Source organism: Camelus bactrianus, chromosome 11, assembly GCF_048773025.1.
Source record: "Camelus bactrianus isolate YW-2024 breed Bactrian camel chromosome 11, ASM4877302v1, whole genome shotgun sequence".
NCBI lineage: Eukaryota > Metazoa > Chordata > Mammalia > Artiodactyla > Camelidae > Camelus > Camelus bactrianus.
Window position 1 is genome coordinate 22,756,067 of NC_133549.1, and position 17,660 is coordinate 22,773,726.

A 17,660-nucleotide genomic window follows, 5' to 3' on the forward strand; every position below is an offset into this window, starting at 1 on the left:
CTGCGGTCACTCAGGCCTGACTCCACCCACCGGCGTGCCCTGGTTTAGGGCTGGGATGCTGGCTCACTGCCATGCTGTGCTCTAAAAAAGGGAATGGAGTGTCAGGCCACAGCCGCAGAGTGGCCAGGGCCGGAAATAGAGCCTGTTTGCCACCCTGTCATTACTGGCCCAAGTCTTCCCCCGAAGCCTGGACCGAGGTGCCCGGGGGCCCCGCCTGCCTCAGTGGGCTGCATACGTGAATGGCCGTGCCGACTGCTCGTTACAGCACCAGGTGAGCTCCTAACTATACCAGTGGCCCCAGCCCCACTCCAGACCAGGGAGATTCGCACCCCGGCGCTGGGGCCTGGTGTTGTTACAGCTAACACTCCCTGAGGATTAATATAGAGTGCAGCCAGGGTGGAGAACCATTGATAAACGTCCTTTCATGGAATTGATAGTTTGGATTCACAAATCCAAGGCCAAATGCTTTCAGGTGTGAATTTGGTGCCGCTGAGCCAACTAGCTCCATCCCCGCCACGGGGCCAAGTTACAGACTGTTTCACAAAGGCAGGACTTCAAGGCTCAGCCAGCAGGCCCTGCACTGCCTTAGACTGGAAGAGGTTGGGCACTTGCCCAGGATTCTGTTTTGGGTCAGAGGTCAAGCCTTACCTGGGCTGTGATCCTGGTAGGGCTGCCTTACACGTGCCCACAGGCCGTCCCTAAAAGGGTCCTGGTTCAACAGCACGCCTGCCCATGGCCTGAGAAGGGCAGCCCATTGCAGGATGGGACCAGCCTCATTCTGGCAGCTGGGCCAGCCAGGCCTCAGCCCTTACAGGTCTTTGGTGGTCTGGAAAATGCTGAGGATTGAGGTGTAGTGATTTTAACAATTTCATTATCATCCGTTTCTTGAAGGCTGCCTTAGAGTCTAACCAGTCCTACCTACTTCACATGCATTGGGCAAATTCTAGTTCCCACAGCATCCCAGCGAGGTAGGGGGTATGGTCCCTATTTCACAGATAAAGAAATAAGCTTGGTAGCTAGCTCAAGGTCTTACCGAGAGTAAGATTGCTAAGACACAATTCATTCCCTAGTCTGATGGGCCCAGTTGCTCCTGATCCTTCTGCCAAACCACCCTGCCCCCTGCTCCGCGTGTGGGCCCGAGACCACTGGGTAGCGAGCCCACTGCCCAGACTTGCATCTTGTCGGGACAAGTGAAGCTGGGATTCAAGTTCTTCACGTTTCATTTTTTCAGCCACTTGCAGCAAAGCTCAGTCTAAGAGATGGTCAGAGAATTCTGCTTCCAGCTCAAAGGCAGTAGCGTTTTTCCCACTGGAAACAACTAGAAAAACTGGGCAAAACCGACACACACAGACACACACACATACACACTCCAGGTCCATCTGGTTTCACCAGAGAATTCTTTCAAACAATGTAGGAAGACATGACTCCAGTCTGGCACAAACTCTTCCAGAAAATAGAAATACATGAAACACTGCCCAACTCATCTTGTAAAGCCAACATAACCTTGATTCCAAACCTGATAAGGACATTACAAGAAAGGAAAATTACGAAGGAATCTTTCATGAACACTGACGCAAAATCCCTTAGCAAAATATTAGCAAGCTAAATCGAGTGATATATGAAAAGGATAATGCCAGACAAGAAAGTTTATGCTACAAATGAAAGATCGTTTCAACATTAAAAAAGATCAATGTATTGTACTCCATTAAACTAAATAAGGGGTAAAATCATACACATTTAATAAAATTCAATCTTTATTCACAGTAATAAAAACTCTCAGAAAACTAGGATTAGAAGGTTATAGGAAGGTAAGAAAACCTCTTCAATCTGATGGAATATCTGCAAAAAAAGCACCTTAGTAAATGTGAAATGTTGAAAGCTCTCTCCCCGAGTTCAGGAACAAACTCAGGATGTATCCTACCAACGCTTCTACTTAGCATTAGCATTACCTGGAGGTACAGGCAAGAGCGAAAGGTAGGAGGGGTAACAGGTATGCAGGATGGAAGGGAAGAAATATGACAGTCATTATTCACAGGAAGCATGATTGTGTGCATAGAAAATCAAAAAACCTGTAGACAAACTCTTAGAATTAATAAGAGATTTAGCAAGATTGCCGAATACAAGGTCAGTATCAACAAAAATCAGTTGTATTTCAGTACACTAGTGACAAACCAGTAGAAATAAAATTCATAAATACTACTATTTATAATATTATGTGTGCAAGCACACCTCCCACACACACCCCCCACATCAAATGCCTTGGAATAAAACTAATGAAAGATAGGCGAGATGTCTACACAGAACGTTGTCAGTGTTGCAAGAAATGAATAAAGCCCTAAATAAATGGATGGGTGCATCTGGCTTGTGGAGTAGGAGACTCAGTATTGTAAAGATGTCAGCTCTTTCCAACTGATCCATAGGATCAAGGTGACCAAAATCCCAGCAAGATTTTGGGGGGGATGTGAATTCTAAAGTTTAAATGGAAGCGCAAAGAGCCAAGAATGGCCAAGAAGGACAAAGCTTAAGGATCTACACTACCAGATATCAACTGTGAAAACAGATGAAAATTCAGACACACTACGTGCATTTGACTTATGACAAACAAATGTGACAATGGGATGTTATGGGGAAAAGATTATTTTTAATTACTGGTGCTGAGTCCATGGGTTATTCATAGAGAAAAGATAAATTTTGACCCTTAGGCCATATAACATATAAAAGCTTTGACCCTTACTTCACACCACAGGCAAAAACCAAAATATGAAAAGTAAAACAATAAAGCTTCTAGAAGAAAACTCAGCAAAAACTTTTCATGGCATTGTGATAGGTAAAGTTTTCTTAAACCAGATGCGAAAAGCACTTAACCAAAGAGGAAAACAATTGGTAAATTGGATTAAATTAAAAATTTAAATTTCTGTTCAGCAAAAACACCTTTAAGAGAGAAAAAGAATAAGCCATTAAGCTGGAAAAAGAAGATAGATGGTTGCATATATGTGTGTATATGCATGCATACCACACACACATATATTTTTACTGCGTGTCTGGGATATATATGAACTCTTACAAATCAAAAAGAAAAAGGCAAACAACAGAACAGAAAAATGGGCTCAGACAATAACTTCAGAAAAGACGTTATTCGAATGGCCCACAGACACAGAGAATCATGCTCAAACTCACTAGTTTGGAGGCAGCGAATTTCAAACCACAGTGATTGCCACTCACACTAACCACAAGGGCTAAAATGTTTTAAACTGACAATAGCAAGTCTGGGGTGAGGGTGGGGCTCCTAGAACTCTCATACTTGGCTGCTGGGAATATGAATTGGGATGACAACACTCAAAAATTGTTGGCTGTATCTACCAGAGCTGAACAATTACAGACTCCGTAACTAGCAATTCTCTCAGATACGTACCCAAAAGAAATGTGGATGTAGGTCTACCAAAACACATGATGAGGGTGTTCCGATCTGCATTATTTGCACACCACCCCCGAGAAAACTCTCCAGCACCCATCCACAGTTAGACAGTTGCTGCCCTCAACAACGTGGATGAATCTTACAAATATAACGTTGAATAGACAGGCTTATAAACACACAAAGTTAATGTATGGTAAATTAGCTTATGGTGTCAGCTTTGGCGGCTCTAACAGAACACCATAGACCGGATGGTTTATAAACAATGGAAATGTACTGCTCACAGTTCTGGAGCCTGCAAGTCTGAGATCAGGGTGCCAGCATGGTCAGGTTCTGCTGAGGATCCTCTTCCTGGTTTGCAAGCGCTCTCATGTCTCCTCTTATATAAGGACCCTAATTCCATCACAAGGGTTCCACCCTCATGACCTAATCTAACCCTAATCATCTCCCAAAGGCCCCACCTCCAACTACTATGCCATTGAGGATTAGAGTTTCAACATACGCATTTTGAGAGGACACAAACATCCAGTCCATAACGGTGAGGGGTCAGGAGAGTAGGCGTAGTGGCTGAGAGGGGCATTCTAAGGTGCATTTTTTTTAAAAATTGGGGTATAATTGACATATGACATTCTATTAGTTTCAGGTGTACATCATGATTCACTATCTGTACCTACTGGAAAATGATCACCACAATCTGAGTAGTTCTTTGTGCTGATTTCATGGGAACATATGCTTTTGAAAATTCAGCAATCCATACATTTATAATGGTGTCCTTTTCTGTATGTATGTTACACTTTGATAAAAAATTTACTCAAACAATAGAGAAGGGAAGGGGGAAGAGGGAGGGAGTGGAGAATAAAAAAAGAGAGAGGGAGGAAGGAGAGAAGATGCCACTTCCCCCAACCACCAAGGAAATGGGGCGACAATTGGTCCCACCAGGTCTCCAGGAGCCTGGAGCACAATTTCCCAGCATCGGCAAAGCACACTCAGGCTGGATTTGGTCGGGAACAGATGGCTGGAGAAAGGTGCCAGCGATCTCGCACCATCCCCCTTCTCCTGAGGGCTTGGATGTCACTCAGCCTCACTCGTCACTCCGTGCCCACTCTCCCTGGGTGGGTGGAGATTTGAATGCCAAACTCCGGATAAAGAGCGGGGATTAATTTGATCCTCCACCTGCGTACCTCTGAGTGGGCAGGCCTAGGGAACGGGCAGGTGGGCTGTGTGCGTGAGCTGCAGAGATGTGGCTGACCTCCACCTTGATCCTACCCTTCCTGTCCAAGCTGGGGCAGGGAAGGCAGGTGCGGGTCCGGAATGGGGTCACCGAGATCGCCGCTGCCCAGGGGAGGTGCCCTGATCCCTGCCCAGCTCTGGCCCGCCCACATCTGTGGTGCCAGGACACCACAAAGGGCATTGCAGGCCCAGCCGAGGACAGCCAAGCTTCCTGTGCAGGGTGCCAAACCCCACGGGGGCTCCCGAGTGAATGCTCCAGCCTGTTCTTTGTTTCCTTCAATCTGGGACAAATGTTGCCCGAGCTGATCTCTTACCGAGCTGACATTCTGAGCCTGCGATGGTCTGAAGCAGACACAGCTGAAAGAGGAGGCAGGAGGCCTGGTTACTCTGCTGCTTTCACTGGCTTTGTGGCCTGGGGCCCATCACAGGGCTGCCCTTGCCTCAGTCCCCTCTTTAGGACACAAGGGGTTAGTGTTTTGTGCTGCCCAACATGGTAGCCATATATTGGCACGTGGCTGTTTAACTCTAAATTCAAATTAGTTAAAACTAAATAAATAGAAAAACCCAGTTTTTTTTGGAGGGGGGCAGGTAATTAGGTTTATTTATTCATGATTTATTTTTAATGGAGGTACTGGGGATTGAACCCAGGACCTTGTGCACGCTAAGCATGCACTCTACCATTGAGCTATGCCCTCCCCCTCCAAAACCCGCAAAACTCAGCTCTTCCATCGTGCTAGCCCACAATGTGGCTAGTGGCCACTATATTGGACAGTGCAGATGCAGAACATTTTCATTATCACACAAAGTTCTACTGGGCAGTGCTGGGCTAGACCAGTCTGTGGTTTCATGACCTTTTTTTTTATTACCCAAAGACCAATGTAGTCAACAGATAAACTGAGAAAGAGGCAACCAGAGCCCCCTGAGGGTCTTCGTATCTCATTGTGTCTCCCAGACTCTTCCATGGGGGCCCCCATCTGTGGAAATGCTCCCAGCACCAGTGCATGCTGATGTATTATCTGCAAACCTGCATGTCTGGGATGAAGACGTAGTTTGAGACAACTTTAGTCACAGGTTATCAGTATCTGTTGCCTTTGGGGCTTTGTTTTCAGGATCTCATATACTCTGACTTAATCCTCCTAAAAACCTTGTGAAAAAGCTGTTACCTTTTATCTCTACCTACAGATGAGGCTCAGAGAGGTTGAGTAACTTGATCAGGGCACATAGTTAAGGAATTCAAATACCAGGTGATCCTGATTCCAAAGACCACCTCATGGTGCTGTTTTAAGGTACTTTCCAGGCCTAGGAGAGGTGACCAGAAAGCCCCTGAGGTCACTGCTCCATAGGAGGGGTCTCCATCACCACCACACAGGGAACGAGTTTGTGCAGCAAGTCTCAGTGCTTCCCTGGGCCAGTTGGTGTGCTGGGGGAAGGGGGCTCAGGAGAGAAGCCAGGACTGCATGGACGGGAATCCTTCCAGCTGGACCAGAGCTGATGGCCTGGACAGATGGTCGGGGAAGCCGAGGGGAAGGCAGAGAGGGTGCCTCTGTTCCAAAAGGAACAAGAATGCAAGGGTCACTCTTGAAGAACACCATGTGACAGGCGAGTTGGTCCTGATTACCTGGCGGACCCCGACTGGCAAAAAACATCCCACGGAGGCAGGACGGGTCTGTTCACTCTCCCATCCCACCCTATGCCCAGTGGATTTCTCACCTTTGGTTTTTCTTTAACTGATGTCACTGTTCATCAAGGCACGCTCATTTCTTCTTATCTATACAGCCTACCAGTGGATACATTCAATGTAGAGTTTTACTAGCCCTGATTGGCCCGGGATGTTACCAGGCTTTGCAATTCCCCCCCGGGAGGAACAGGCTGTTAAAGTAGGCTGGGAAAATCACCAGGGATTTTGATCCTACAAAATCACCAGTCCATAAATACCATTTAGATCCTTGAGTTCAGTTTAGAGACCAGTGGTAGGGGGAGCAAACATCTTGAGAAGTTTCCAAATGTGGGAATTTCAGCGCTAAAACCGGGAAGTCCTGGCAAACCAGGATGAATTAGCCAACCGAATTAGTGGCAACCCTCCAGGAACTACTCACCTTCTCTTTCCCAATGCTGCTGGTCCCAGGGGACTTCAGCACCTGACGGCACTTGGAGAACTGTCAGTGACGGGCCCCTGGGCTTGGCATGCAGGCTGTACTGCCACCAGTGTAGCCGGAAATGCCCACCTGGGAGCTCGGAACCTCTCAACAACGTGCAGTGGCTGAAACAGGAGCAGAAGGATGGGATCGCCAGCCACCGAGTAAGAGAGGCTGGCTTGGGAATAGGAGGCCCTGTGCTTCTGTTTTGAGAGGATCCGGAAATACTCTTTGACCTCGGGTGGAAAAGGGACGAGGAGAAAGCCCTCAGGTAGACTGTGTCCCCGGTTGAGTGGAAGATGTTTCATCTTTCTCACCTCTGGAAGGGAATCTGCTCTGGGTTTTGACCAGAAGAAACCTAAGTTAGAATAGCATTCCTCTAAATAACGGAGGCAGGGGCAGGTGGGGGGGGGGGCTTACTGGGGTAGTAATGCGGATTTTCTGGGGGCAGTGCATAACAGTTCACAAAGACCTGTCTTGAATCCTCTCAGGTAATTCTCATGACAACCCTGTTGGGTTGGGTATCTGTATCAGCCCATTCTAAAGGTGAGTAAACTGAGGCTCAGAAGGTTGCATAGCTAAGTGATGGGACCCAGTACACCAGTAACTTGCTCCATGTGTGGTTTCTGGCCTCCTAAAACCAAGACCCCATCCTCACATATCTCCCTCAAGATGGACATCCCTCTGTGGGCATCTTGTGACCTCTAGACCAGCTCCCATGCACTATGAGGAAAGCATCCATGTTCCAGCCACAGTGGGCCTCACCTGCCACAATTTCCTCCCTTGCATACTCAGTCCCAAAACTACTGGTCACCTGGATTAATAAACTCTGGTACCTCTAGACAATTAATGAACTCTGATACCCTCTAGGGGTCTTGGGGGACCTCTGTTGGGTGCTTTCTGGTGCTTTTTGGAATTCTAGACTGGAAATTCCTTGAAGGTTGTATATTAGCAAGGATTTTATAGTTGCAAGGAATAAAAACTAACCTTTTCTAACTTTGGCAAGAAAACAGGATGCACTGGGAAGATTCAGGGCTGGGCTGGGCAGGAGCTAGGACATCTCCAGGAATCTCAAGAGAAGGAAAACCTCGAGGCCTCTCTCCAGCTATGGCCACCAGGTGACTCACCAGCCACCTTCCAACTCTGTACATCTCTACTCAAGACAAATTTCTAGATTGGCCTAGTTTCGGTCATGTGCCCATCGCCGTGATTGGGGTGTCCTCTGAGAGCCCTTCTAGGACCACAGGGAAGGGGAGGGGGCAGGAAACAACATGTCCACTAACAGAGGGACTCTGTCTGGTGCACCTAACACTGCCTGACACGGCAGATGCTCAAGCAGTTGTAGATTCACACACATGAATGTGTGACTGCACAAAAATTAATAAAATTTAGCCACCTTATGTGACATTCTGACAAAATATTTTCAAGACAGTTGATAGTAGAGAAGTTGACTATATAAAAACTTTTCTATGATAAAAGCAAGAAAAATTCCAAAGGTAGGCGATTTGGGTTTAGCTGAGAGAGATTCCAGTGTCCAGAGCAAGTTGTTAATGATAAAAGTGATTCTCTACTTAGACGGTATGTCACCCAACCGCTATTAGTTTGGCAAGAAAACCACTGGAAAAGTTTGATGCAATTTCTAAGTCAGATGATGGGTCAGATCATGGCCCAGACAGGGGCGCCATTTAGCTAGTGACAGATGTGCCAAACAAAAGATCACACTGACGATTTCTAAACATCAAAAAATAATTTGGAAATTGTTGGAATAATGGGGTGAATAATTTATATGATGATATGTACCCCTTCGTTTCATATATGTGAAGTATCTTTATATATCTTAGGTTATTTTAAGAATAAAAGAAAATACATTAATTGTTGATTTTATATTTATTCATATTCCATGTCAGTCATTGAATATTTTTAATATCATCCTGCCTGTGAAACAGTGAAGTAGGCATTATCACCAGCCCTGTTTTATTTTTATTTTCCCCCAGCTTTTTATTATGTAAATTTTCAAACAGACAGAAAAGTAGAAGGAATACTACAACAGACACTCAGATACCCATCCCCTAGGTTCAGTAGCTGCTACCCTTTGCCATATCGTCTTTCTCTGTATATGTGGTTTTTGAGCCATTTGAACGCGAGTTGTAGACATCATGACTTTTCACCCCTAAACATACAGCCTGTATTTGCTAAAATCCAGGCGATTCTCTCACATAGCCATAACATCATAATTGTGCCTAAGAAAACTCACAATAATTCTCTAGTATCATCTAGCCCTGTCCCTATTCAAATTTCCCCTAATGTATAGTGTTTTTCAAAGTCAAAGCCAATCGAGGTTGCTGTGTTTCTATAATCTCTTTTAGTCAGAATGGTCCTTCCACCCTTTTTTTTCCCCCACCATGGCACTGACTGTTTTGAAGAAAGGAGGCCAATCACCTTGTAGAATGTCCCACGCTCTGGATCTGTCTGATTGCTTCCTCGTGATATTGTTTAACTTGATCTCATGTATTTCTTGTAAACTGGAAGTTAGACTTAAAGACTTGATTTGATTCAGTTAGAAAATGAGTAAGATTACTTCATAGGTGACATGCACTCATAACCAGGAGGCCCAAGATGACATTCTGGGTCCCTGTTAGTGGTGTTAAGATTAGTCACTTGATTAACAGGTGATAGTGAGATCTTTCCACTGTAAACAAAGATTTTGGAGACAACCAAGGACATTGGAACATGCGAAAAGTACTTGATAATATTAAGGAATTATGAATTTCATTAGGGGTAATAACGATGTGATTATGTAAGAAAATGCCCTTATTTTTTAGACATACACACAGAAGTATTTACGAATTGGCAAAAGGATGAGATGTTGGAGGTATATTTCAAAAGAACATGGCAATAATTACTTTTAAAAAAGCGGTAGGTTAAGCAAGGGTGTCAAATTGATAATCCTTGAAGGTGAGGGAGGAAAACAGTGCTTCATGTTATTCTATTTTGTGTATCTTTAAAACGTTCATGTTAAAAAAAAGAGAGAGAAAAAAATAAAAAAGAATGAGTGAATGATTTGGAGATGGTGAAGTCAAACACAGCTAAACCCTGAATATGTGTTGGCAACTAGTCCAAACCCAAATCCCATAATTACTGATGGCGACTTCACAGCACACCAAGCACGTGCCAGTGCAGCCAACTTTGTAAAACAGATCACAATATTTTCACAACTCATTTAAAGGGTAAAATACCTTTCTGCTATCTTAACTTTCTAAGTTCACTCACACTCGTTTGCCCAAGTGAAAGTTTATAAATTATTTTCCGAAACGGCTGAAGGACGAACTTTAAAACAGCAGCTGTTTCTAAACGGTAGCACCTTTCTGTCCTGCTGCTGGAGACAGTTGCGGGAGCCACTTTGGAAGCTTTGCCTTCACATGTGGTGGGAGAACCCCATCCTGGCCTTGGAGGAAAACACCATCAGTGCTAAAAACTCATGGGACTGCTTTCCTGGCCTTGTAGGTTTCTCCAGGGGACTTAGCGCGACTCTCTTCAAGATGGCCTTGGCCTCTCAGGGCACTTTACCTGGGAAGATGTTAAAATGAGATCTGGCCAGCTATCATGTAATTGCTTCCGTGAGGCTTTACAGTTTACAAAGGCTTTTTAAAATGTTTCTCAGCTATTCTCTTAACCACCCCGCAGGGCAAGCAGCATCACCCATGAGTCCATTTTACAGATAAGATAATGGAGGCCCTGAAGGGAAATCTGGCTCTCAGTCATCTATCTTGCTCTAGGCTCAGCTGAGCTTGGGCCTACCGTTGGGCACTGGGTAATGGTCCCAACAGGCCTAGGCAGGAAACTGTCAGGAAGCGTTTCATAACAAGGACAGTTTAAAGAAGTCAAAATTTTTACTAGTAACCTCTCAGATGATAATCTCTGTCTTCTTGCCTAATTCTTCAAGAATTAGTGTATCTCTGGTCAGTTTTATTGGATCCCCCTCCTTCATTCAACATTCAAGCAACAATTATTTATTGACACCCACTCTTCACCAGGCCTGTGCTGGTGCCGGGAATTCTGAGATGCCTGAGTCCTTCTCCTGCCCTCGAGGGCCTCATGTCCTACTGTCAAGTCAGACACATGACCTGTAACTCCCTATAATGTGCTGAGTGCTATGCCAATGTATGTGCAAGATGCCAGACAGAGGTTTGGAGAAGGTACTCAGGTTGTGTAGTCCTTCCAGGTGAGTCAGAAAGGTTTCCTAAAGGATGTGACATTTGAGCTGGGCCTTAAATAATACATAGATTGAGAAGATGCAGAACTTTTTAAGGATTCAAGCTGCATAAAATCAGCCTCAACTGTCCGTCTCACTGTGCCAGGGATCTACCGTGGACTCACTACAGTCATCCCTCAGTATCTCAACCCCTCCCCACTTATACCAAAACCCAAGGATGCTCAAGTCCCTAATAAAATGGTAGTGTTTGCATATAACCTTTGCACATCCTCCTCTATACTTTATTTATTTAATTAATTTTTTTGAAGGGAGGAGGTAATCGGATTGATTTATTTGATGGAGGTACTGAGGATTGAACCCAGGACCTCATGCATGCTAAGCATGCACTCTGCCACGGAGCTATAACGTCCCCTCTCCCCTATACTTTAAATCGTCTCTAGATTACTTATAATACCTAATCCAATGTAAATACTATGTAAATAGTTGCCAGTGCATGGCAAATTCAAGTGTGGCTTTTTTATTTCCAGATTTTTTTTAGAACTTTCTAGAAATTTTTTTTCTGAATATTTTCAATCTGAGATTGGTTGAATCCACAGATGCAGAATTCGCAGATATGGAGGGCCAACGGTATCTCTAGAGAGTGGTACTTATCGTCTCCAAATTTCTCCAACATACCCATACTCAAACTGTCTGAAAGGTGTTTTGGATGATCCACATTTTAGTACAGCTAAGCCACATCTGTTTGTAATCAGTCAAGATGAATGACTAACAGCCCCGAGCTCTATAAAGCAGTGCCCACAATTGGTTGGCCACAGCAAAAGTCCCAAGCAAGCATATATTTGTTTTGGAATCAAACACCTCGTGGACTTGTTTGTATGTGGACTGGACTATCAAGGGTCTACCCCTCCTAACACCTAACACAATCTAAGGCTCCCGGAGTAGGGAGGGCACCCTGTTAAGAATAACAGCAAGCAGGACACATGAATGTCAGAGTCATCTTCAAGACCAAGGAAATCATTCTTACATTTTGAGACTCCAAAAATCCCATTTTGTAGTGAGCACTGATGCCTTAGAGAAATAGCATTAGTGATTGCTTCAGTTTGGAACCACTTTCAATCTCAGAAAGCATTTCTTAAATGCTTCTTGGAAATTTAGGAAATGGATTCTGAACTAAGAAAGTTGGAATTGGCTCTAGGTTTATTAGGGGAAAAAAATCAGTGTCAATGCGAAACAAAGTGTAAGTACATGACTTCATCTGGAAATAAAATAAAAGTTGGATGCAGGGAAGTTAGCAGCATCAACAAGGCTGATCTTACATTGGCCACAAGTCTAAAAAAACTGATGTGTGGTGGTGACGAGACCCAGAGAACCGAGCGTTTCCAGAGTCACCTCGAGGGTGGTGGGTGTGAAATAATTCATGTAGCCAATGACCCAACATCTCTGAAGTCTTTTGTTACACACTTATTACAGAAATATTAGAAAATGCAAAAAAGTGAAGGATGGAAGAATTGCCATGATCTAGGGTCAACGATGATACCACTTTAGTGAATCCGTCTAGATTGTTTTCTATCAACAGGAATATTATAATACACATTTTTCCCACCACAAAAATCAGATCATACTTTACATACTATCTGGAAACGTGGCTTTCTTCATGTGGTATCTAGAAATCGTCTTTCCATGTCAAGAAATCTTTCTGACTTCTGCCCCAACATTTTTAGTAGCTGCAGACTATTTCTTCTGTGTGAGTACCAAAACTTAACCATCCCAGTATCATTAGCATTCATTTCCAGTTTTTCGCTATTAAAAAATGCTGTAATGAACTGCTTTTTGCTAAATCTACACCAACAGAAGGCCACTTCCAAGTGCTACACTCTGGACCCCTGGGCAGCATATCGGGACATCTCCCTGTGGATGTTCCAAAGCCTCACTGCTAGAGGGCGCCCCTCCCCCAACCTCTAGGGATCAGCGCAGCCCCAGAGTAAACCCAATTTGGATGGACCCTGTGTCCTGACTCTCCTGTCTTACTTACAGTATCACAAAAATCACTGTAAGAAAGAAGGCAGTTAAGTTCCAGAGCTTTTCCCAAATCTGTTTGTCATAAAGTTGAAAAGTAAACATTTTCCATTATTTATTAGCACCACATTTGCAGAACCGGTTGCCTTCAGGCGCTCTGTCTAGCAGAATTAAGGTTTGCTGTGGGAATGGATGAGGCAGAACCTTGTAACAGAGTGAAGATTTTAGTAACTGAAATGAAATCTACAGTCAAGGCAAATCAGACCCAGAACACAGTTAATAACCATTACTTCTTTCTATTGTATTTTAATTTTATTATTAAATTTTATTTTACTATTTAATTTTATTCTTTTTTTTAACCTCCTTAAAATACAGATTCAGAAGACGGTCAAGTTAAATCTTTTTATTAAAGCAGTTATGGTCACTGCCCTACAGTGTCTAGAATTTTAAAATATATATCTTTAGGGTTTGAATGTTTGGGGATGAGATTTCTGTTTTTACTTCTCCAGAAAGACCAAGTACAACATGTTACTAAGCACTTCCAGACTTCTAAGTAAGTTAAGAGAATCCAGTCTTCTTTTCTCTAAATTAGTTGGAGATACAAAGCAGGATCCTAAAAGGCTACAACCCACGTTTTAAAATCCTGGTAAACAGACTCTCACCTTGGATTCTGGAAGAGATACAGCACTCAACTAGAACGGCCCTCGCAGAATTCAGGACATACTTGTTAGCCAGCAGACGCTCATTCTGAAGCAATTCCGTAATTCCAGAGGCACTCTAAGGGCACCCAATTCTACGATATCTCAATCCTTAGGTGATTCAGGCTAAGGAGACTCTTCAAACAAGATCAGTGCTTATGTGAAAGGTACCTTTTGGGGACTAAGATTCCATTTTACACTCAACTGACACTCAGTTCTCTTGGTAACTTGATATTCAACACATTCTTGAAAACAGAAACGTTTTAGTAAATTGTTTTCTTGGATTTTCCCTGAAACCAGCGTGACAAAAAAAAAAAAACAAAACCTGTATGGAGATGAGTTTTCACACCTTTTGACTAAGAACTGCCAGAATGAGTAAACTGAGGCAAGACCTTGTCGGGTGTTGAGACAGACATTAAAACAATGGTACCATGATTAAATAAGTTTTTATTGTCACATTTAACTGCTTTGTCAGATATACATTGTAGGTTTCGGTATGGCATAAAAATAAAAATATTTTCCTGAATGTCAAAATCTGAACAGAAGAGATGGCAATGGCACTTAAAAAAAAATTAAATTCACACTGGTGCTGAAGCCGCTAGAAGGTAGCTGATAAAAACGGGAACACATTAGCAGATAAAGTGGTCTGCAACATTTCAAATCAAATGGCAGTGGTCTAAGGCCAACAGAACTGGAGAGCAGGAAGGTCCAGACCCCACAGAGCAGACGTCTGAGAATGGCAGTTTGAGCGCTCCATTTCCAGTCAGACTAAACTTCTCTCCTACAAAATGAAACCACTGTTTCAAAACCTGGATTTTAAGCCTCTTGAACAACTTCCTTCTTCCTACAGGTTTTAACTAGTCCAAAGGAAAGGCAGTCATACTCCAAAGTATTAACTTCATGGGCTGACCTCCTCATAAATGCGGGGAAGGGATGGGGGGCTTGTCATTTCCAAACCAGGAACATACCACACTCAAGAATGTCTTCAGTGGTTTCACACATTCTGGGCAAAACTAGAAAACAAGCAGTAATTAAATAAAAATGTAAGTGCACCCCAACAGTCTTTACACATTCTGCAGCTATCTTCCAAATGGCAACTTGAAAAAAAAAAAAAAGTATGGTGATTCAGATTTAAAACGAATCTTTACTCACCATGAGATTCCCAGTTCATTAAATGTCTTTCTTCTGCAAATAAAACTAACACTAGGATTTGTCAGAAGATCTAAACGGGTTATATTCCTTATGTATGAACTTGGCTAAATCCACTGTGTCTGGAATCTGTTCATCATAAAACTCAGGTCTGGAACATAACTCCTTTCTGTCACCCACTGCTGTGTGTCCTTCATTTAAGACTCCAGAACAGAGACCATAAATGTGGCCAGTGCAACATAGCAGTCACTGTAGTTCCCCAAAAGAAAAATAAGTCATTTATTTCATGACATACTTATTTGGATGATTACTTACTGGTAATTAGTATTTCTACATTTTTTTTTTTTTAAAGGCAACCATTTTAAGTGACAATACATATCAGGCTAGTAGAAAAAAGTTGAAACAAAGCCCTCTCTTTTGATCTCACAAAGCCATGCAGACAAAAGAAGGTACCTCTGATTTGCTCCAATCAGGCTTCTTGGAATTATCAAAATTTCTTTTCTGGCAAAGACGAATTTGGCTCATCATAGAAAGAAGGTTCTTTGAAGGCTGCTGCTAAACTAGTTTCCCTTTGAAAAAGTAAATTTCAAGGCATGACAGTGCAAGAGGTAAGGTTCTGATTTATAGAACGTTTATAGACTAATTGTGCTTAGTCTCTAAATTCCAATTTATTTTAAAGAACAGAAACTACGTTGATAAGTTTATCTTTGCCTAAATTTACCAGTACATCCACGAATCGCACCAGAATTAGGACAATTTGATTATCTTAATGATTCTGTCTTGAAACCTACACACTGCGTCCACAGGCGAGGGCCCGCGGGTGTGAGGCTCCCACAAGTTCTGTGCCCAAGGACTCTCATCTTGGGAGTCCAGGGGTCGGAGAAAGCCATTCTCCCCCCAGATCAAGTCCTCAAAAAACTCCCAATAAGCGATTAAGAAAAACAGTGCTAAGTGGAGAGTTTCTTTGTTTAGTTAAATCTGGGAGGTCTGAGTGTTCCTGGAGCCCCCGTCCGGATGTGCCATGGGTCGAGAATCCCTCGAATGTGAGTACTCGCTATTAGAGGGCTCTGTAGGGTCAATCAAATTTTCATAATCACTGTCGTCTGATTCCTCCGCGCTGTCTCCAGCTGCTGCTTGGGAAGGAGGAGGGTCTGCCCCACTTCCAGGATACTTCAGTCCGGCACTGGTGGAAGCGTAACTGGAGGAGCCCACGGCTTGAGGTCGAGGCATAAAGACACTAGTTTCCATGCGAGAATGGCTCAAAGTACTTTCTTGATTATTTGGGTGAAGATCAGAATAAGGCGGAGGAGGATCAGAGGCTTCTGCATCTCCGAGTGTACTTCTCCCTCCAGCTGCGAACCCAGGATAGGGCATCCGAGGGCTGAAGGCCGGTTCCAAACTCTCAGACGTCATCTGTCTGCTCATCATTGCCTGCTGCAATCCTGGGTGAAAATATGAAGAAAACTGTCACACTCTCTGTATTTTCACAGCTTTGCATTTCACTACATTAAATGGTCAACCTGACTTCTGGAAAACAGCAACAACGCAGTGAAATTTATTGTTATTATTAATTATTTACTTTTGCATAGTACTTCATAATTGACAAAAGACTTTTCGATACATTAATTCATTTAAGCCTCAAAGCAGGCCTCTGAAGTATTATTGTCTTCCTTATTAATATTGTTGCTTCCATTATACAGACACAGAACCAGAGTTCAGGAAGAGTACGTGCCTTCACTAAGAGGACAGCGAGAAGTGGGGGCCCTGACACTCATAACACAGGTCTGTTAGCTCCAAACCTGGCGCTAGTTCCCTCACCTGCTGTGCACTGTGCTCAAAGACTGCGGGGACAGAAGGATAAAACAGTCCTTACCACCCTTGATGGTCATCTGAATGTGAGTTTTTCCTCGACAGGCCTCACATCAAAAGACATACTTCTTGACAACTGACTGTCACAATATTCTTAAACATCTCTTTCTCCTTAAAAGTTCAAAGCCCTATGTTAAATAGCCAGTTTTCCAGTTTTTAGGCCATAATTTTACTGCATTTTTTTGGTGGTAAACTTGAAATAGCCCCATATCTATGAGTCTATGGCCTTTAAATTGTTTTTAACTACATTTCAAAAATATCATAAAAATGATACTCACGTACAAAATTTAGAAAAGAAAAAAGTAAACAAAAGTCATCCACAATTCTATCATCCACATAACACTGTTAAAATTTTGGTGAAAATAGCACAAGATTTGGGGTTTAAAGATGTAACTTTAGGTATCAGGCTCCCCAGTTTTTCCGAATTCCAGTTTTATTATCCACCCTTGAGTGTGTGTTTGTGTGTACAAGTATTTTAAACAGAGCAGAGATCATATGTTTATACCATTTTATATCCTAGTGTTTTTGTATAAGGCTATATATTATCTCGTGTCATTAAAAATTCACTTCAGTGGCTGCACAGTATTCCATAATATAGATACACCAAAATGTACTCAATTATCCTGTTGCTGTTTATTCAACTGCTCTAACAGGTTGTTTCCAAGATTTTGGAATTATAAAGTTGTGATTAACTAACTTTCTTATGCATAAATCCCTATCTGCATTTCTGATTATTTCTAGAAAAATGTTAACAGTAGAAAAGATTCAGACATCATTTACCTGGAAATATAAACTACATCTTAATTGGTTTGCAAATATTCCTATTAAATTAGAAAAGGTCGGTTATACCCTTATCTCTTTTACACTTGATATTATTTGCCATACATTTTATAGATTTTACTTACAAATGTTAAATCTGGTGGCATTACAGCAAATGT

At 42.9% G+C, this 17,660-nt stretch overlaps 1 protein-coding gene and 1 long non-coding RNA gene across 2 annotated transcripts in view; one reads left to right on the forward strand and one right to left on the reverse strand.

Moving 5' to 3' along the window:
• LOC141579066 (uncharacterized) overlaps positions 1-17,660 on the forward strand; it is an 18,196-nt gene continuing 536 nt past the window's right edge. Inside the window, exons 1-2 of the long non-coding RNA XR_012510071.1 lie at positions 1-271; positions 16,560-16,748. This is a non-coding gene — a long non-coding RNA (uncharacterized LOC141579066). The remainder of the gene's footprint in view (positions 272-16,559; positions 16,749-17,660) is intronic.
• ABRAXAS2 (abraxas 2, BRISC complex subunit) overlaps positions 14,132-17,660 on the reverse strand; it is a 23,302-nt gene continuing 19,773 nt past the window's right edge. Inside the window, exon 9 of the mRNA XM_010952791.2 lies at positions 14,132-16,295. Coding sequence (XP_010951093.1) covers positions 15,826-16,295 — 470 coding nt within the window. The 3' untranslated portion in view covers positions 14,132-15,825. The remainder of the gene's footprint in view (positions 16,296-17,660) is intronic.